Raw genomic sequence first — 21,652 nt, forward strand, 5'->3', positions numbered from 1 at the left:
GTTGGGAGCTCGCGAGATAACTTAAGATAGAAACCCAGCTCACTCCTCGACTGTGCCTACCGTCATTCATATTGTTCTGCTTTTGCTGAGCCAGCAGGCAAACACAAAAGACCTACTGTGCAATAGAAATTCCCATAGTGGTACAGTTTGGAGTTTATCCAAAATGTTCTGGAAAACCGTAACTGACACTGTGCTAAGGAAAACTGTGGCCTTACAATATGAGGAAAGAAAATTAAAATATAAAAAAGCAGCTAACAAGCTAACAGAAGCAATTAAGCAGATGCCAAAATAAATAGCAGAGCCGTCTTCAAAAAGTGAGCCATTTTATTTTATACATCCATACATCCATTCTCTGATCCACTTATCCTCATGAGGGTCGCGGGCATGCTGGAGCCTAGCCCAGTCATCTTCCAGCAGTCGGCAAGGTACACCCTGAACTGGTTGCCAGTCAATCGCAAAGCACACACAGACAACTTCATTTTAGTTTTAATGTATAGGGGATCACTTCTCTTTATACTTGCATGACAGTTAAGAATGTCAACCTGTTACTTCGCCTGTACTGGCAACAGTTTGATCATTATGTACATTCAATGACTTTATCTATCACCAAAATGTATTGCCCGTTAATCTACTGGTCTATGGTCTGGGTAGCTAGCTGTTGGCTAAATAGCCCGTTAGCAAGCTAACATCCATCCATTTTCAACACCATTTTTCCAGTTGAGCAGGGGTGTCAAACTCATTTTGAGGTGGGGCCCGAATACAATTTTAATCTGATATCAATTGCACAGAACTAACAATAAAATCACTTGATTCTTTGTAACCTAAGAACTAAAAATAAAAACCTCTCACAGCCTAGCTAACTAGCAAAATGAGCTTTCAATTGAAAAAAAATAAACAATTTCTCAGAGGGTGATGAATGACCTTTGGTATGGGATTAAACACAACTGACAGGCTAATAAAGCATTGTTAGCCACATGATTTTTTTTGGGGTTCTGAATTGTTTCTCACCTACAGTGGAAAAGAGAATGGAAGGAAGCTGTCAGGACATGAGAAAGTGCTGGACACTTGATATACTCGCACTAGTTGGAGTTAAGCCTTAAGTGGACTCAACATTAATGGAACAGAACAGGCACCTTGCTTTAAAAGCTTTCAAATCAATGAACATTTGCACATACTGAGCCACTTTCATCACGCTTCCTGGAAGCAACGACAGACACTCTTTATGTCATTTTATTCCAGTTTCATTCCCCATTTATGTACATCCAATGACGACAACTGATGATTTTTTTTCTACACTTACACTAAAGTCCAGCTGTCAGTGTACCCTTCAGACTCGCTACATTTAAATAAGATACACGTCTATTTACACATGTATAGATTAGATCCTGTTTCCAGTGAGTTAATAATAATAATAATAAAAACACATTGAATATTAGCTGCGATTTTTGTCACTCACCAAGGCTCTGATGGTGTCAGCTTCAAAAGGAACATTCATTATGATTTTTGCGTATACACAGTTGCTCCGCAACACAACTCGAAATTAATTACATTGAATGCTTGTGTTAATATGAAAAACAACGCACTTTCTGTACAAATGCAGGAAGAAGGACGTTAGTTGTCTAATGGAGTCAATGAAGCTCATCCGGGCATTTTTCTTGTGTGGAAATGTCAACACAAGAGAAATGTCTAGACAAGAGAGGCAGAATGTCAAGCGCTCATCACACAGACATAATGAGCACGCACGCACACAGGTACATTCAAAAGTACCGGTATTCATAGTCTGGGCAAATTTGAAGTTGAATGGATCTCTTAACTCATTCAGTACCAGCCAATTCTGGACCAAGTCTGAAAAGACGTTTAAAAACGTCTTTGGGAGTGAATGAGTTAATTGTGGAAATGATACAACAACAACAAAAAAAGCGGCAAAGCACCAAGGAGTTGTGTTTTATATTCCAATATTCAACATTTTATGTGGGGCTTTTTTTGCTATTTGAAAATGTGTCATATATCAATGTTTGTGAGGACAGTTTTGCACAATTTGAAAGGATCCTGGCAACGTTTAGCATAATCTCAAACGTGTGAAAATAAGTCATGTTTCATTGTGCAAACTATACATTTAAAAACAGTGTATTCAGCAAAAGTGTGATAGTAAGGGTTATTTTTGTCCAAAAAATGCACACTTACGTTCTGGTGTCATCGCCATATAGTAATAATGCACTTGAACTCCAGAGGGGACATTTATGATATTTTTGGCCATATTTTTACACTGTCAGTTTACGACACAGAGACATTTCCTTGCTACTTAATAAGGCAGAGATGACACACACACACACGCACACACACACACTAAAAGAAGGAGTCATGCTGCTCACTTACATTACAAGGCAGAGAGAGCATAACATGACACGTGGTTGGTCGTTTTTTTTTCTCTCCCAAAATGGGACAATTGGGAAGCCTCCTGCCATCCTTTGGTTTGTTTTTAAAACGGCATCGTGAAGTCAACCTCCGCCATAAATGTGTTTTAATTTGCTCGTGCACAGTTAAGGCCTGCTGCCTGCTCATTTCACTTGGAGGGCGATGAGGAGGAGGAAGAGAGTGGTGCACAACCTTCATCCTGTGTGACGGCGCGGCAAGAGAAAGTGCTTTTATCGTGAGATGTCATTCACTACAATCATTTCGGTTGTGTTCTCGTCACAAACACCAGGCAGTTCAAAAACACCACTGAATGTCATCACGGTCACTGAGAGGGGACGCCGGGACTTTGAATTTGCGCAGTTGCTGACCTCCCCCGTAGTAACATTTCAGTCCACAATGAAGTGTACAAAGGTGACCGGGAAGGCTCCTCGTCTCATCGGATCTCCTTCAATGTGGCCCAGCTGGAAAAGAGGCCACAAGGCGAACATAAGCACAAAACACAAACTCCACATGAGGGCAACCATTTTATGTTTAGACCAAATTTCAAATAGAATTACTGTACTACAGCACACACCTATTGGAGCTAAATAGTTCATTTCTTCTGCATATGGCTACATGTTGTTGTCAATATTCATTATTAGATGCAGTAGAACCTCCAAAGTTTGGAACTCAAACTAATTTCAGAAGAATAAAATACGGGGGAAAAAAACCCCACAAGAAATAATTTAGTGTCTTGATCGAAAGAAATACCATGGCCAGTGAGATTGCTTTTAAAATGTGACTTGTGTGGTGAACACGCAGCTATCCTGTATGGAGTGTGCATGTTTTCCCAATGCATGAGTGGATTTTCCTGCAGGACTACACCTTCCCTCTGCCCCCACGCTTCCCAAATGAACGTTAATGCGGCTGAATGGTTGTTTGTTTATGTGCCCTGCTGGCGTACCAGTGCGTATCCCGCTTCCTGCTGGAAGTCGGCTGGAATAGACAAACAAGAAGTAAGCGCGATGGAAAATGGTATGCTCGTGTGAATATATTTAATTCAGCAATAACTAAAAGACTCCAGTATCCTCATTACATGTCTGACAAGCATCTGAAACATAAGTAGTCTGACTTTATTTTCGTTGTACTATACAGGAGTTTATTTCTTGTTGTTGCACTTGTGTGACAGATGAGAATTACGCAAAACGTGTGTAAATAAGGGTTCGATGATAAATTTAGTTGGACCCTGAAATTGATTATTGTCATTTGAGCAGTACCTCGTCTCACACGTTAGGTGTTTTTCAAAATGTGAGCCAAGGTTTTGTCAAGTGAAACCTTAAACAAAGGTGTATTTAAATCAACCACTGCCGCTTGCCTTGGAAAAGTCTGTTAGCTTAACACTAACAATGCAAAATGTTATTGGGTGAACAAAGAGCATCTGTTGCAGTGTTATAGGTATGGGATATTTGAACACACATGGTGCAGCAACTCATGTACAGACTATACAATACAATAGTAACTTGTGAAACTCTGTGTTTGTGTCTGTACTGTATGTCTGGTCACAGCAGAAGTAGCACTGTGTGGCGTTGCACCATACTAACAGAATTTTCTTTCATTTCATTGAGTAAGTATGATTTCAGAGTTAAAAATGTGGTCACAGATGCTCTCATACATCTCGTACTTGTACGTCATAACAACTCTGTATTTCCGATGGGAAAAACAGTTTCAACTGTACGAGTAGCATACTGAAACTGATTAAGTTCCACTTTTGAGGTTTCACCGGACTTGAACATTTGTTGTCATGTTATCAAAAATATTTGCAACTTTCTCTATACATAATTTAAAACTGTTTCTCTCGCTCGGCCCATGGCTTCCCTTCAGTAACTTTAATGGAAATTGGACACAAAAGGATTCAGCTTCTAAAGCGCACGTGCGCGCGAGCACACACACACAAACACACACACACTGCTACGCACTACACAAAAAGGGCTTGCTGGAAGGGTTTTTGGTGAAATGATAGGCATCATTTTAATTGTAATGTTTAATTAAGGTACAGTGTGTACAATTTAGTGCCATCTAGTGTTAAACCAATAGAATGTAATGCCATTAAGCTCAAAGTGTGTGCATTTTGAAGCAAGCACAGTACGGCGAGACCACAACTGTGTAAGACTTCCACCAAATTCTTCAGCAGAGGTGCAAGCAAAATGTCATCATAAAAAACTTCTAGTATTCCCTCAAGTGACAGAGTCAGTGCATTGCATTTGTTACATATGCTGTAGTCATCATGTTGAGGAACTACGTTCGCCAAGTTTGTCTCCTTCGGGTATCCGTAGCAGAAAGATGCAGATGAAACATGGCGGCCTCCCCTAGGGGAGGCACGGCCTATGTATAGTAATATAAATCGAGATTATTTCACCTGCAATTTTTTGCACATTATTGAAATAGTGAGTTTTTGAAATCATGAACATGGAAAAATAAACACATTTTTACACACTGTCCCTTTAATGACCGTATTTTTCGGACTATCAATTGCACTTATGTTCATAGTTTGGCAGGTCCTGTGATTTATACTCAGGTGCGCCTTGTATATATATTCCAAAACTATTTGCCAACTGCCAAACAAAAGAAGAAGAATAGGTAGTCTTAATGGCAACTAAGGTGTGGCATAACACTAGTTTACAGTGTAGCTTCCGCCACAACATAAGCGTACGACAGTATTTACAGCACTAAAAGGCGCAATGATTGACCAGGATGCATTTTTTGGACTCGTGCTACTTATACTCCAAAAGGACTTAAGTCTGAAAAATACGGTATGCGTATCATATTCGTTGATGACAAGGAGATTCATTACTTCACAGGACACAAGACGGCTATTTGACTAAGATGCGAACAACAAGATTGTCCGATCATTACCTTGACAATGAAGGCAACATTGAAAAGCTCCATTTAGTCATTTCTACACCTGAAAATGACAAAGCTAGAACATTTTTGTGCACTGGCAAAGAAAATACAGAAGCACGAACAACACTAAATGCTCGGAGAGGATGTTGGAGACCTTAAGGGGGGGGGGACAGTGAGGACGGCCAAATTCAAAGGCTGCAGCTGGCGGTTCACTTTCGCACAAGGGGCTCCACTGAGGAAGCGAGAGTGGGGTAATGTGGGGGTGAGGAGGGGGATTCTGTGCGCGCTTGTGTGAGACACGGTTCAAGATGAGCTCAGAGCTTTTTGCGAACGCTACCATGGTTACCGTGGAACTGAGACCAGGGATCGTTTTGAGGGTGCATGACAATTACCGTATTTTCACAAATTGCGGCCTCGATTCTAATAGATGAATTAGTAATGAATGAATTAGTCACTGGTTGCATTAGTCACTTGAATAAATGAATACCTCAATCAAATAGACGCCTCCTCATTTCCCATTAGGAAAATGGAATATAGATGGTAAGTATTGATAAATGCTATTGTTCACAGACAGACAATTTAATTGCTGAGCCCATTTGAACGCTGTTGCCAACCCAACCAATAGCACCCACAAAAAAAATCTGTTTCTCGAATTAATAAACGTTTGAAGACAGTGCACATTATTTTTCAAAGTATCTAATGTGGAGATGCTATCTTTAACACTGATTATATTCTTGTACCGGTAAATTGACAGATGGTCAGTCAGCAAGGTTGTGTGCATCCAGGTTTACGTTCTGCACAGTTAATTGCATTTATTTATTATTTTTTTAAATTCCAAAAATACGGTTACCTCACACCTAACGGACATTCCAAGAATAATAATTTTAAAAAGAAGCATTCACAATACAATGAAAAACAAATGGAAATGCTGGACATGCACGCATTACGACAAGAGTTTTGATCATTTACACACAAAGATGTCATCTTCAAAAACTCACTTGGTCACAGTGACCTATTTCCAAAAATGTGTCTACAGTATTCAGGCTAGATTTGCACTACATGCTTCATAAGACATATTTGCAATTTTTTTGGACACAATTGGGATATGCATTGTTGTGTGTTGCTGGTACTGAAAGATACAAACATCCATATACACACACATATACACATTGGGATACTGACCCACCACTCCTGGTCCTCCTCCCCATCCACCACAATGACCTCGCCCTCCGAGAAGGTTAGTTCATCTGGGTTGTCTGCCGTACAGTTGTACATGGCCTTCACTCGCTTCGGCCTGTGCTTCTGATAATGCAGTAGAACATAGTGGGACAATTCGACAAACTAGTTAACAAGACAAGGACAAAAAAAAAAAGGATTAACTCACAGTGTAGGCCTTCCGAGAGTGGTGGGCTGCAGGCAGAGCGTGACCTATGGAGCTCTGGGGGCATCCTGGCACTTCCTTAGCTGGACCGGGAAGAGGAAATTATATCGCAAATACAACAAGGGTTGCACGCTTCCACAGCACAAACCATCAAGTCACCGGATGGAGAAACAACTGACGTGTAGCCTTTTAAATGACCGCCTGCCCACGCAGGCTTCCTTTTTTTGTGTGCGTTTGTTTTAATCAGTTTACTCACTTGGGCGCTCAATAGATGCTGTCCGATTTAGTGGTGTTCGGTTGAAACTTTTATCATTCCTGCAAAACAGAAGGAAAACAAGTGATTCACTGACGGAATTCAGAACAGGATGTGGAATGGCTACTCGGCCAAAGGTCATCTTATACTCGACTATGGACAGACACTTCATTAGATACACCTGCAATACGAGAGCTGCCAATCCACACAACTAACTCACTAACCAATCATGTAACATTCATAGGAATCCCACCGTTCTTAATTCTGTTAACTACCGTGACTAGCAGAATCAACAAACCCAAAAAATATTTACAACAACACACATGCAGTTAAATTATCTAAACAAGTACTGTACTGACCTAACACAACCAACTAACTGCAACATTTTAGGCCAATGTTATTTTTACACAATCCTACCTACCATAATTTACCGAACTACTGTAACTACCGTACTGCAATAACTGACAATAGTTTCTTGATTTTATTTTTGGCATAAACTTGTAAACTTCCCATACTATTTGTAAATATCCAATCAATCAGATTTGTGAAAAAAACTACCAAACCTACTTTAACCTAACACAAAAGTGAATGCATACACAGTATGAATGTTTATCTGAAACTCACCCTGCCGGTGACTTTTGATGACTGCTTCTCGATCCAGCAGGTCCTTGGCCCGACTTGGATTGTGAACTAAGAGAGTCGATCTTTCCTGCAGGAGAAGGACCCAAACCTGTGGCATATTGTGATACCGCCTTTATTTCGCATATCCTTTCATCCTCCATTCAATTATATTTACTTTATACATATATACGTATAATATAACTTGCATCATGCTTACCGGCTGTAGAGGTAAGCCGAATGGGCGGAGCAGGGGGGTGCATGTTGGGGGGATCCGAAGATGATCTTTGCCGACCAACCAGTTCTAAGGAAGCGGGCTTCCAGCCGCTGGACGACGAGGGCTGACTCGTCCCGCCGAGGCCTACCAACTGGACTGTGAATGAGGAAGAAGAGGAGGCTCGTCAAAAGAAGGAAGGGAAAATCTGATTACCCGTGAGTGAAATTTAGAGGCACATTAATAGGGGGAGAGGGAAGGTGAGTAATGGTGCGGCTGGGAGACGAGGTGCTCCTTGGCGGAGCTCCAAACGACCACTAACGTTATTAAAGAGGATCTGTGATGGGCATGTCACAGTGCGGTTGGCCAGTGGAGCTACAGTATGGTTTTTTTTTTAGTAGCACGTATGCAATCAGAGAGCTTTTTCTTTCAGAAATTTAATTGGTTTGCTGCAGAAGTTATAGAGCTTCCAAATGCAGACATGATGTCAGTTGTTTTTAACACAGGCAAAAAGCATTACAGTGAACCCATTTTAGCACAAGAGCATTTGCAATACGGAAAGAGCAAAGTATTTTTTTTCTGGCTTTATTCTTCCCACACACTTGAAATACATTTAAATTTATATGTACGTTTTTTTTAACATGTGTAGAGGAACATGAAAAATTGTAGCTTAAGCTTGTGAGAAAATACCGTATGTAAGGTTTTAGTGGCGGGCCTGGTGGTGGCATGACATCAGCAAGTCTGCATGTGAGTGTCTGCGTGAGAGCTGCGGCTAACAGCAACTACTTCCTGTGTGTGCTTATTGTATTCACTCTCTTCACTTAGCATGCAATAAATGGCTGAAGGGTGTTTATTCATAAAATATAGCGAGGAACATTGTACCCAGGTTCCTCGGCGGAAGTGGTGGGGCAGAGGTGGTGGCGGGCAGTCCATGCTGCGGAGGGTTGTTGTTGACGATGGTGCCGTAGGTCTCGTTGTTGACCAAATTTGGCAGATAGGAGCGCTGCTTGTCCTTGGTTTCGCGGCCATGCAAGTGGGAGTTGGTGCTCGGTGTGTAACAGCTGACCGGACGCTCTTCTCTGCGGTGGGGGCTGGGCTGTAGCACACAGAGGAAGATGGAAGTCTCAATTCAGTGCTAAACAGGCATGTTCGCCGTGTCGTACTGAAAGGAGAAAGTCCTCCAAACCCACTGGAAATACTCTCACCTTCTCATCGAGATCCTCATCACTCTCATCCAGATCTTCATGCTGCAGGCACCATTCATACTCCACATGGACGTGCGCGTTGAATTTCCCTGCCAACGCTTGGTTCAACTGAGCACACACATGTCAAAACTGAGCATGCATGTTGCAAGTGACCAGTGAGCACCTGCGGTCAAAAGCAGTAAACTCACCAGCTCTTCACACTGGAGGTGTTTGAGCCTACGAGCGATGTCCAGCGGCGTCTCCCCGGCCTCGTTAGCTGAAAGGGAAGACCGAAGAAATGCAGGATCAGTAATGGAGCAAACATTTGACCTGCTTTCCTTCCCCTCACTGACACAAAACGTTTCCCACACTGAGCCCTCTGCCTCTCTGTGGACATTATCAGTGTGTTTTGTTGACGACAAGTCACAGCAGAGGAATGATTAGTGTTGTGAGAAAGAGTCGTTATGGAGCCGAACCTCTTGGGAACTAAACCTTACAGATGTGTGTTTGCGTGAGAAAAGATCAACATGTGTAACCATGATGTCCGAATACAGCCTTTTTGTAAATAAAAACCAAAAGAAGAAGACCTCCTTGCTTACCAATGTCTATGGAGGCTTTCCCCCGTAACAGTAGCTTCAGACACTCACTGTTGTCAGTCAGACAGCAGTAGTGCAGCGCCGTGCTGCCTTTAGCCGTCTGCTTATCCAAATTTAAACTGCAAACAGACAGATATAGCAAAGAGATTAATAAAAGCAGTTGTTCTGATGAAGTAAAATACAACTTTTTGTATCCATAATCAGGTTTAGAGGCATCCGCCCTCCGGCTAATGTCAACATTCGACAGGCAGCACCTTTTAAATGTCACTCGGATAAATGGACCATTGTAACATATCACCGTTTAATAGGCTCGCCAAATGAGCCGTCTGCTCAGTGATTTTCACCGGTGTAGTTTTTGTTCACCTGTTCTGGGTGAGGAAGTCGATGATGTGAAGAGAGGTCCTGTCCACCAGCCTGACAGCCAGATGGAGGGCGGTCTCTCCTTGCTCCTAAGGGACACAATAGATTAGCATTATTTGACCTTTCTGTTTGGACAACGCAACGGAGCGAGACATAAATCAACAGCCAAAAGAGATCATGTTTCAAAATCATTCGGAAAGGATGAAGGAATGCCGTAACATTCCATAAATGTACACTGTTTCCCTGCTATAGCGCAGTGCACTGTGGCCCTGCTGCAACCAAAATTGTATTCCCTGCAATAAACGCAGGTTTACTGTCTTATATTTGAGAAGGCAGAATTTTTGACACAGCTAGCCTATACCTGAGATGTTGTGCCAATGAGTGCAAATGGGTGTACTGACATGTCCGTTGGCTAGCGGTATGGGTTCCATCAGGTCCACTCCCTCAGCGTAGACCTGAATGAGGGAGATAATGTCACGAGCTTTGACGGCGTCGCACAGCGTGTGGAGCCGCGAAGCCGAGTCGGGACATTTCTTCCTGGCGAAGCGCTTCTCGGTGTACTTGGCGATGATGAAGTCTTTCCTCGCCTGCCTGATAGGAGATGCCGAGTGTCAGCTCATCAGCGGTGTCATTCACGCATGTAACGATGGCGGCGACGAGGAGGGAGGAGAGCACTTACATGTCACTGGCGGGATTGGGTTTCACTGCTTTTTCAGCACTTAAACCTGCCTCCATGATTTCATTGAAGCCTGCATTCCCCACATTCTTGGCCAGCTGTGGAACGCGCAAGTGGAGCAGTTAGGCACCGCATTGAGCAGCGCAGCATTGATCAACATTTAAATCAGGGAGTGGCAGACAGCCTCAACAGTATCCTGCGTTTTACAACATGGGGTCATTTTATCTGGCGCACAGCCACAGGCGGTGAGTCCAAGTCAAACAATTTGTAAACCCTCCAAAACATGCAAGCTATTCAAAGTATGACGACCTCTTCGACAGCTTTCATGCTGCCCCGATTTTCCAGAATTATGTATGCGAAAGCTGGAGAAGCACAGGGAGATGAGAAATACAGACAGTAGCCTACCAAGAGCTCAGAGGTGCTAAGTACATCCAGAGTGAGTGACTGGATCCTGGAGTAATGGACTCCCAGCTCCCGGTGGATGCCGGAACATTCAATACACGTGAGGATGCCCAAGTTGGTGGAGAGCCACGTCGGGTCTGGAAAAAGAACAAGGAAATTGCATATTGGACTGCAGATATTGCATTTTCTCAAAAAGTGTCTGTACTGTCGATAACATGGCAGTAGTTCAAAGAGACACCTCCATTTCACCATCAGGATAAAGAGTGGTAAGATAATTAATTAATCAATGAACGTATATGGAAATTAATTGTACAAATATTTCATATCACTATTCAGAATAAATGAGTCCATTATTTCACAGGTTAACTAAATGAAAATTAATTTAAAAATGAATGAATGCATTTGAACTAATTAAGCTGAAAAACTATACATGCAACAAATATAATAGAGCTTTTGATAATGTAAAGAGACCATATGTAGTCCTCAAGGCATATTTTGCTCACACCTGTTTCAATATTATTTTTTAAAATGGACAATATATGTATAAATCGAGGCCTCCCACCATCAACCGTATGTGGAATAATCCTCTTTCACCTGCGTGCCCAGTATTTTAGCACATCAGAGGCGTAATAGTAGGATTTATTCATCCAATGGTGATGTCAGTGCTAGAACAACAATTGCTTTCGACACAAAGAGGCGTGGAAAGTGTGTCGCGAGTGTGAAACGGTGACATGTCCTTGAAAAAGTTTAACAGCTGCCAAACGTCTTTTTAGTCCAAACTGGATTCATATGACTGCTGAAGGACAGACACATGGTCAAATTTACTGTGGGGATTTAAATATAAATCCCTTCAAAATGATAAACCATATTATATGCTGTGTGGCGGCACAGAGCACAACTGGTTAGCAGGCCGGCCTCACAGTGCAGAAATCTAGGTGTCGATTCCAGTTCCAGCCTTCCTGTGTGGAGTTTGCATGTTCTCCCCGTGTCTGCATGGGTTTTCTCCGAGTACTTTGCTTTTCTCCCACATTGCAAAAACATGCATAGCAGGCTAACGGAACACTCTAAATTGTCCCTAGTTGCGAGTGTGAGCGCGAATGGTTGTCCGTCTATGTGTGCCCTGCGATTGGCTGGTAACCAGTCCAGCGTGTACCTCGCTTACTGCCCGAAAACAGCCGAGCTAGGCTCCCGCACGCCCGCGACCCTCATGAGGGTAAACGGATTAGAAAATGCATGGATTTTTTTTTTTTCCTGTCAATCATATCCCATTGTCATCACTTACTGGGCGCTCCACAATCGCAGCACACGTCATTTCCCGTCATCCTCTTCACTTCCGCCAGGATGGCCTTGGTCAATTCCTGCACGATGTTGTTCTCGCCAACATGCTGGTCACCTTTGAAGGCCTGGTTCAGCGCCTCCTCCTTGCTGTTCTGGAGCACTGAGATCCAACTGCAGTGAGGAGCAGGAGAGAAGACACACACGGGAAGGGATGAGGAGGAAGAGAAAGTAGGTGAGAATGAACAAAGGGTGATGGGAAAGTGGGGTAAATAGTCTCGGTGTGAACTGGAAAATTGTTTCAAGTGGGTACAAGGGGAACTTGAGTGAAGGCTCTCTTTAGGAAAAAGACTGAATGGGCTCTTACATTTGGCAGTCCTGGTCATCTTCGGCCTGAAAATGATACGTTCTGTCATCTGAAAGAAAATAAAATGAAGCAGAGCATTCTTCATTGAGTTGCTTTGGCAACATTTTAAAATGGAAATCAAAATTTGTTAAGACCTTGGATGATGTTGTCTTTCGGAAAGCTTTAAGGATCGATTTATGTTACTGTACATTGCATAGGCTTGATTATAATGCCAAAGACATTTTGAACTCTTAATAGATTTTTACACCAAAAAGACTTATTAGTAGAGACATTTTTCACCAACAACAAAACGAATCCTGATAACATTATAACTTCAGTCCGGAATTATTGCAGAATTGGATGATTTTCGGGATGAGCACCGAATTACAGCCGCTTCTTAATAAATTAGAATATTGTGAACAAATTGTTTATTTCAGTAGTTCAATTCAAAATTTGAAACTCAAAGATTCTCCCCACAAGAAATCAAATCGTTCATGATTTTGTCATTTTGATGAATACAGCCTACAGCTAGCAAAAACCAACACATTTCAGCATCTGAAAGAATTCCATTCATCCATCAAATTAAAAAGAAGGGCTGGTCTTACGAGATATGAGGTCAAAGCTCTTCTTCTCGTCAGGATTGTGCTTCACCTGACAGGTGAGCAGATTGAGTTTGGCCGGCGGTCTGTTCGCCTGCAGGACGGACAATAGAAGGTGATGTGGAGTTGACAACATTGGATATATTTGCAGGCAATGTGGACTAAATCAATCCATTTCAGTTGAAAACAAACTCCATCATCAGCGACTCATAACGCATTAATGTTGTTTGTTTATACAGTGGTGGTTTTCTTACAGTGCTGTGCGGGATGGTGAGGTATCCGTTCTTTGCTGTGCATTTCCTCTTCTGCCATACTTTCCTCAAACTGCAGCACAGGTTCATCAGCAGAGGCATAGATAAGATACATTCCATTGGATAGTTTGTACAAATGCATGTTAGGCATTTTTATACCAAGACAAACTACACCGCATTTGGTTATATTAATATTTCTTTAAAAGTGTCATAAAAAACGGCGGATGAATCAAGTATCTATCTAGAGTGGACAAAAAAAAACGACTACTTTTTTTTTTGTTTTAAAAACCCACCCATCACTTCTCTTGTAAAGATAGCCGCTGCGCTCGGTGCCGTGCTCTTTGTTGCCTTGCGGCTGATGTAAACTGTAGGTGGTGCTCTGCCGCACCTGGGATTCCTGGAAAAACACACACCAAGGAAATACTGTAGCGGGAACTTTTTATCCATCAATAATCAATATCAACATTGACAGGTGGTGATATCACTGTAGAAAGGCCCTACTCAAAAATAAAGCAAGCAGTACTGTCTGGTAGCTGGAAACTTCTCCAGGCCAGTGATGACACTAATACCATTGTATCGATAATCATATCTTAACAGCAGATGTGCACATAGCCAACAGGATCACATTTCTCCCCTCGCCCCCAAAAAATGCGCACAACCCTCCACCCAATAAAAAAAAAAAGTTTATTTCAACAAATCAAGCAATGCGACAAACAAGCAAAACACTGATAATAACAACATGAAAATAGACATAATTGTGTTTGGTTTTGATACACTTACTCTTCTAGACTTGTTTCACGAATTGTGGAGGCGGTAAGAAAGAGGAGAAAACTTCAGATAAGATCAAGATGCAATTTTTCACATTTCAACAGTTCTTTGCGCATAAGGATTAACCCAATGAGGACTTGTGTGTACTTAGAGTGGAACTTCAAAAGTGGAAGACCCCAGAGATTGCACAATTTTGAATTCGCCTATAAGGAACAATGTGACAACAAATTCACAGTAAACTTCAGAAAAAAATGAAGAGTTCCGAAAGTAATCACTTTTAGGGTATATTTTGAATAACAAAATACAGTCGAGTGTGTCTGTTACCTCCTTCTGCTCCACTTGTAGCGCCGTCTTAAGAACATCTCTTAACTGAGTCAGCTGCTTGCGCTCCTCATCTTGCACTTGTTTTATCTGGTGATGACATACAAAAATGTTGCATAGAGCAACAGACTGGAGGTTCAAGAAGTGCAAAGAAAATAATCCTCACTGTGTGTAGATCGGTGGCCAGTTTTTCAATGGAAGGCTTCAGGTTGTCTACAGCTTTGAGACCATCCTGAAAAAAACTGAACAAAAACATAACAGAATAACAAATTAAAATTGAAAAAACAGATGTTGCTACTGAAATGAAATAAAAACGAAAATGTTTTTTGAAAAACAAACTGAAACTACATGTTATGCTCACAAAACTAATGAAAATGTCCTGTAATTATAGCAAAATAGTCCTTCATCTTAATCTTCGTCTTTGTTTAATTAATTTATTCGATGAGGCTTTGGAGTTGATTTTAAATGTATTTATTCCAATACCACAGAACAGTCAACGGGGAGTTGTGGCCACCAACAGACGATTTCGCTCCGAGGCGACGAGCATTGCATGATTCCAAATAGAGCGGATGTCGTACTTGCACTGTGCATGGAAGTACTTGATGAGGTTCTGCAACAGGTCCACTCCCTTCTTGATTTTGATCTCGTTGACTTTGAGCAGATACTGCAAAAAATGGCAAAATGGATTTGCTTGGACAAAGGTTCAGCCAGAGGGAACATTTTTGTTCTAAATACATTTTCACTCCCTTTTCATCTTGTTCACTTCAAAGTCAAAGTGGTATCTTTCAAGTTCGTGAAAGTAAATCTTAAATCAAAACGGCTTAGACTTTACAATCACAAAGCATGTGTAGTGTGCATCCGAAATCCAAATGACACACCTTTTGGATTTAAATATTTGTCCAACAATGGCATTTGCACTCTTTCTGGTTAAAGTGTTATTTTTCTAAACAGCTATTACTTATGGTTGGCGCTTTCGTGGCCATTTTTTTTAAAAGTGGTAAAATAGGGGAACCATAAATTAAAATAGACCTGAAGTGGCATAATGCAAAATGACAGCAATTTGAAACACAATCATGCATCTGATACAAGTACCGGTACTAGCTTTTGCGCATTTAATTTATTTATTGCGTCAAGTGGTCTACATTTCATTAATTATGATGATGGCGACATTACTTCTCCACTATTTCCATCATTTTCTATCATAAGATTTTTTTCCCCAAATCCAACAAATGTGAGGTCGAGCACCATCCCAGAAAGAATTGCGTTCAACCTCAGAGGTTTCAAAGTACCGCCAATCAAGTGGAATTTGGCAAGCGGCGACAATTAAACAAAACTAACCTCACACATTTGCAGCTGAAAGAATCTCCTCTCCTTCTCCATCTCCTCTGCAATTTCCGCCCCGCTAATCTCGCTCCTGATCATGCCGTGCTGTCTCGCATGCTCCTTCTTCTCCTTCTCTATCTTGGTGCTGGCAAAGAGAAAGATTGCAGGGGTGAATTTGATTCGCCTCAACTCCGCCGGTGAACGCAAATAGACGGTCAACAATGGTCTTTGTGAGAAATCACTCCCTTTACTTTATTTTTATTAGTTTTAAAAGCAAACAAACAAATAAGTGGATTTATTTTGAGAGAGTATGTGGCCAATTTCTGGATGTGATTTTAAACAAAGACCAACCATGGTGCATACTCCTGCAGGCAATGAGAGAAACACACACAACGGAGGGTTGGCTCCATTTGCATGCAACATGTGGTCGATATTCTTTGGCGCATTTAACAAAAAGAATGCAGTTCTTGGATTATTCATTTTAGAAATATTGCAGCGTGTTCGATGAGTGCTCACGTAGAGATTATATGAAGTCATTCGTTTTCAGCATCTGTCTGCCCATTAAGTCCAAAAAAGATGGAAAGAGGCCATTGTGCGAACAAGCCGCTTTGTTTTTAAAGAACATTGCATCTCGTGTAAAGTGTGCATGTGACAGCGGCCCATTTTGAACAGCCTGTAAAACTCAGCAAGTGTGTGTCTTTTTTAGCTTTTCACCATTCTGTATGAATAGCGTCGACATAAAAAGGAGGGTCCAAGTCACCCTGCAATTTTCCGCTTGGTCATTACAATAAACTTTAACTGGCGATGGTAGGCTACATTAAAATAGCGTGTTGTGTGTAGCGTTAGCGTGATTGTGCTACAATCGTAGACATTCTGCTGTAGTCTGTTAATTATGCTTTTTATTGGCGACACTGTCATTTAACTTTGTTTTTAAGTGTAAAATTATCCCAAACTTTGGACATTCTCACTCTCTGACACTACCTACTGCCACTTCTCATCACCAACGCTCAACTTAATTTTGATTTTTCTTCGACTTTGACAATGCACTTATTGGAATTATTCAATTACCGGTAATTGTTTCTGCCTGAAAGCAGGGACAATTGTGTACATTTAATAATCTAATGAGGAGATTATATATCCATTTTGAGTTTCACAGTCATAACAGGCCGATACAATCTGGCCCACACTGAAAATGGCTTTGACACCTTTGCGTTTCGAGATTCAATTCAATGCTGAACTTGACATGCGGTTGGCGTGAGCTTGCCAAACTATGGCAGGGCATCACCGCGTTTTATAGTCATCATGGCTATCGCTAATTTTTGCCATGCTGTTTGGGCACAAGCCAGGACAACTGTTGTTCAGTGATGACGGAGCAGAGAATCCATTCACTTTCAGTGTTGTCAGTTCAGGAAGCGTTTTCCATTCATATCTGTATCAATTGAAAAACTATTTTCCTACATGAGAATGCCTTCTGCGTTCAGATTTTAGTCAGGAAATACAAAAAGTGAATCTCAACCCCTGAACAAACAGTATTAAAAGTGGCATGATGCTCCAGACTGGAAATTCAAAAGCGCTAGATCACGAGTGCTTTTGTTGGATGTATCCCTTCAGGCACACAAGCTGACCTGACTGATGTTGGATGAACGCCATGCAGCACCGGGCTGAATGCTTGATGTTGTTACCAAGATTGAACTTTCTAATTAAAAAGGTTTGGAGAGAGGATGTATTACCCTTTCAGTAAGGAATGCCCTTTGCAGCTTGTAAGATATATATAAAAAGCACCGTTTTTGTAGTTATTTTGCATGCACAACCACAAGGATGTGGGCTTCTCAGTGAGGAGGAAGTTATGACGACCGAGGTTATTTACAATGTTGTGGAAGTGAGAGAAAAATCACAGGGGATGTTAAAGCAAGGGAGAGTGGTTAGTCAAGACAACAAAGGCACATTTCAAAATGAACAATTCAAATTGGCTGGAATCAGCCACCTTACACTTTAGTTTCGTAGTCCTTCCAGGCTTTGTCAAAAGGTTTTTTCAGATCCTGTGCAGGGAAAAAAAAAGAAAAGGGGGGTACATGACATTTGTGGAGACTGAAAATGTGTATAATAAAACTGTACGGTAGTCACAGATAACAGTACATGTGCATCCCAGAGCAGAATGTTGAGGTGGATGGTCAACCAACAAATAAGGAAAAATCCAGAATGAAGAGTTTTAGTGCTGTATTTCTCCCACAAAAATAGCAGGTATGAACTTTTGCTGCATTTAAAAAGTAATAGTGATAATTAATCAAGGGGTATCTCATCACTGATCTGCAAATAAAGTTGCTTACCGTAGTTATTTTTTTTAATGGTTTAAAGACAAAGCAACCATGGTTGTACAGCGAGACAAAAACAGGAATGCAAGTATCCACTGAGCGGAATGCAACACGCTGAGAGCTTCCATCGTGACTAATGAGCAAAGTCAATGTGTATGTGACGATGAGAATCAACAGAACCAAATCACCTTCCACTTAGATGCAGCCCACAGCTGTCTCAGCAGGGCACTGGGAGGCCATGTGATTGTTTGAAGGACATTTAATTCCACGGGTCACGCCTACGAGAGGCAATGCTGAGTTTTTTCATTATCAAGGGCGAGCTTTAACCAACCGCTCGAAGAAAACCTTTGATTAAACAGCACCCCTGCTGTTGTGGTGCTAATTAAACACAGGCTAAGTCCGTGGTAAGTAGACAGCTTTGAGTGTCGCCCAATTCCACAGTAAACAGATTCAGTCAGAACTATGAGACTACCAAAGGGTTATTATATCCATACAAAACTGATTTTAGATTTTTTTTTCTGTAAAAAGAATGAAGCAAGCAACATGGGCTTAGAAAGTGGAATGTCATAGTTTCAGTTCCACAGGGGATGGCGATTCCACTATCGATGATTCCTTAAACTGCAGAGGAGTGGCATGCTCAACTTCTCAAACCCCGGGATCAGGTTTGGTCCACTGAACCAAATCCAAGAGCACTCTGCCACTCACCGAACCGTTCAAGGGTAGATGGCATGAGAGTGAGGAGTAGATAACAAAGAAAAGTCTGGAAAGCAAAGGTTAGAGCCCAAAGGAAGCTGCGAAAACAACCTGGAAAAGGGTAGACGGAAGGAAATGTCAGAGGCTGAGAAACGAGAAAAACAGTAATGGCTCAAAATACCACACGTGGGCATGGCTAGACAGGGAATGGCGGAATAGGCCAAGAGGCAGGGCATAATACTCCCTCTGGGAGAAGCAGATTTTAATACACTTGCTCCCATTCTGGCTGGGAGTCAGTAAAGAAGCTAGAACATCATGTCATGCCCTTAAAAATTGCTTCCATTAGCAAATCTGCCACCACCTACCAGCAATACTGGCTGCTCTTGCGCTTTCCTCAGTCACGTTACCACTTCCGTGCAGCTGACCGCACTAGTGAAGACAAGGTTTTGTACTACGGAAAGAGTTCATCTATATACAGGTACTTCAATTTACTCAAAATAGATCAAACAGGAGCACAGAGGGCAGCTGATGATCATGTTCATTGAAAAATAATAATAAAAAATCCCGGAATTGCAATTTAAGGATGATGCTAAGCGTAGTGGTTCACATATCTGACTTCCATACAGCTGCCGTGGGATCGATTCCCATTGAATTCCCTGTTCACAAGTACCCTGTGATCATTTGACAAAAAGCCAAGGGTGTAGTCTGTCTTTCATCAAAAGTCAGCTGTCTGAGTCGAGCCTCTGCCAAGACCCTGACCAAGATAAACTACCGGTACACATAAAATGGTCAGATCATTAGTATGGATTCGCACAAAATTAGAATGGCTTCACCCACACATTTTTTTTAGCGATGCTAGTCACGGCAATGAAACAAGCTCTATCGGCGAAGGTTTACGGTTATTGTATAGATTTACATCTACGAATTCATGAAACCAGCGTTACTGGTTAAATATGCTGTAAATGGTTAGAATACATACAGCTAGAGACAATCGGCAAACGTCGTTTATTTTGGCCAATGTTTTGGCCGGCCGATCAATTGGTCGGGCTCTAGTTTTTACAGTGACAATGAATAACGGTAACAATCCAACCACTGGTTATTATGGTTTAACCCACAGTATTTACTGTAATCTAAGACTACAGTACAGTTTTATGAAACACTTTTTGCAGACTCTGTGAACAGGCGACTGTTTTAATCTAAAAATCTCAAGCGGTAAGCGGGAGTGGGTGGTTCACGAGCCACTGAACCACAATGGCACAGGGCTCAGCTGGACTCTTGTGGCTCCATTCAGAACCACTAACGCCCTCTCATCTCGCGCCTTACTTGTCCAAACACGGCTGATTCGACAGTGCCCTTCTAACCACGGGATGGCTGATGCTGCCGAGAGGGTCGGCTACAAGAATGACATCACGCTGCTGTCCACGATGAAAATCCCCCGTTAGCACAACCGACTTTTAGACTCAGCACTTTCCATTTTCCATTGCCTGGGAGTGTATTATGTCTGTTTATCTTTAAGGGGTACAACAGCAGGTCCTGCAGGAACCCATCCACGGTCATTTTGTGGAAGCTGGACTCCAACTAATCCAAACAAAGTCCAGATTGTCTTGGGTGGTGAAATGAAAAGAGATGACATGGAGCATTTTTTTTCTTTGCAGGGCACAACCTAGAAAGGTTGCTAGATTAGACACGATCACGCCATTATTATTAGCATTACTGAAGACTGCAGTGGGGGAGTATTGACATGTTTGTGGAAAGCATTAACCACCAGGAAATTAATGCTGCATTCCACAAAAGTGGGAAGTCCAAAAATTTTCTGATTTGGTCTACAAAAATGGGTTGGCGTTCCGATTTGGAAGTTAATGTACTGTACTGAGGAGCAGAAATCTGACAATTCACAACAATATAGGTGTCCAAAGACATAACATAAAAGACTATATAAACTTTAAAAATGAAAGAAAAATATCAGCATTTCTCCACACATGACTGCACTTTTTTCTCCACTTAACATTTGTGAGTGGCATTCATTACACATAGTTCTTGACTTCTTTTCCTTTTCACAGACATCTCCAGTCTCTTTTTATGACGATCAAGTTGATTTGTTACTTTGTCTTTTTCTCCCCATGGCTTCAACAGCTTGTCAAGCGAGTCTGGACATGATCCTGTTTCCCCCATTTGCTGACAGGTCGGACTCGTGGGAAAGCCACGCAGAGCGATAATGGAGAAGGAGGAAGAAGACGTTGGAGGTGAGAAGAGGAGTGGGAACACTGCTGAATATTGCCTTCAGCAACTGGTTGCTGAGGAGAGTTCAACTCACATTACAGTAGTCGTGACATTAATGTTACCTGTATGTGATGAGGATACAAAAAGTTCAACCGCTCATTAACTCCATTGCATTTGTGTAATGAGAATAGTTCACATTTCTAATCAACTATGAGTGGTCAAGCATTAGGAAGGAGCGCATAGAGAGACTGTGGAATTTCGCAAAAAGGGGGAAGAGCAAAAAGGTGCAGAGAGTTGCGAGAACAATAACAGGAAGCCATGTCAGACTGTTGGAGAAAACATTGATGCGGAGACAAAATTAAACAAGGAGAGACAAAGAGTTCCGAGATAGAGAGACAGACCATGGGGACATGGTTCTACAGCCTCTGTAAAGAATGCAGCCCATGACAGAAGGGCCACAGGTTAAAATACACTAAACGATAAAGAGTTCTCCATGATCACAACCTCTTTTGTGGTTGAAATGCCTTTGAGCAAAGCACCCAACTTCAGTTTTGATGAAGATTCA

At 41.8% G+C, this 21,652-nt stretch overlaps 1 protein-coding gene across 4 annotated transcripts in view; it reads right to left on the bottom strand.

The window, feature by feature from the left end:
- Window positions 1-339: 339 nt before the first annotated feature.
- Window positions 340-21,652, bottom strand: part of asap2a (ArfGAP with SH3 domain, ankyrin repeat and PH domain 2a) — a 44,254-nt gene continuing 22,941 nt past the window's right edge. The window contains exons 5-30 of one of the 4 annotated variants that reach the window (XM_052086180.1): window positions 17,852-17,901; window positions 17,593-17,619; window positions 15,878-16,007; window positions 15,118-15,203; window positions 14,706-14,781; window positions 14,543-14,629; window positions 13,744-13,847; window positions 13,454-13,523; window positions 13,206-13,293; window positions 12,622-12,670; window positions 12,262-12,428; window positions 10,983-11,116; window positions 10,581-10,675; window positions 10,303-10,492; window positions 9,905-9,990; window positions 9,545-9,660; window positions 9,155-9,222; window positions 8,967-9,074; window positions 8,644-8,857; window positions 7,768-7,920; window positions 7,554-7,659; window positions 6,933-6,991; window positions 6,680-6,759; window positions 6,478-6,597; window positions 2,784-2,876; window positions 340-2,614 (exon numbers count right to left, since the gene is read on the bottom strand). In XM_052086180.1, coding sequence (XP_051942140.1) covers window positions 2,802-2,876; window positions 6,478-6,597; window positions 6,680-6,759; window positions 6,933-6,991; window positions 7,554-7,659; window positions 7,768-7,920; window positions 8,644-8,857; window positions 8,967-9,074; window positions 9,155-9,222; window positions 9,545-9,660; window positions 9,905-9,990; window positions 10,303-10,492; window positions 10,581-10,675; window positions 10,983-11,116; window positions 12,262-12,428; window positions 12,622-12,670; window positions 13,206-13,293; window positions 13,454-13,523; window positions 13,744-13,847; window positions 14,543-14,629; window positions 14,706-14,781; window positions 15,118-15,203; window positions 15,878-16,007; window positions 17,593-17,619; window positions 17,852-17,901 — 2,538 coding nt within the window. In that variant the 3' untranslated portion in view covers window positions 340-2,614; window positions 2,784-2,801. Of the gene's footprint in view, window positions 2,877-6,477; window positions 6,598-6,679; window positions 6,760-6,932; window positions 6,992-7,553; window positions 7,660-7,767; window positions 7,921-8,643; window positions 8,858-8,966; window positions 9,075-9,154; window positions 9,223-9,544; window positions 9,661-9,904; window positions 9,991-10,302; window positions 10,493-10,580; window positions 10,676-10,982; window positions 11,117-12,261; window positions 12,429-12,621; window positions 12,671-13,205; window positions 13,294-13,453; window positions 13,524-13,743; window positions 13,848-14,542; window positions 14,630-14,705; window positions 14,782-15,117; window positions 15,204-15,877; window positions 16,008-17,592; window positions 17,620-17,851; window positions 17,902-21,652 lie in introns of all 4 variants that reach the window. The other 3 variants (XM_052086181.1, XM_052086179.1, XM_052086182.1) reach the window with 3 other exon arrangements.

The sequence above is a fragment of the Hippocampus zosterae genome, chromosome 14, assembly GCF_025434085.1.
Source record: "Hippocampus zosterae strain Florida chromosome 14, ASM2543408v3, whole genome shotgun sequence".
Lineage (NCBI taxonomy): Eukaryota > Metazoa > Chordata > Actinopteri > Syngnathiformes > Syngnathidae > Hippocampus > Hippocampus zosterae.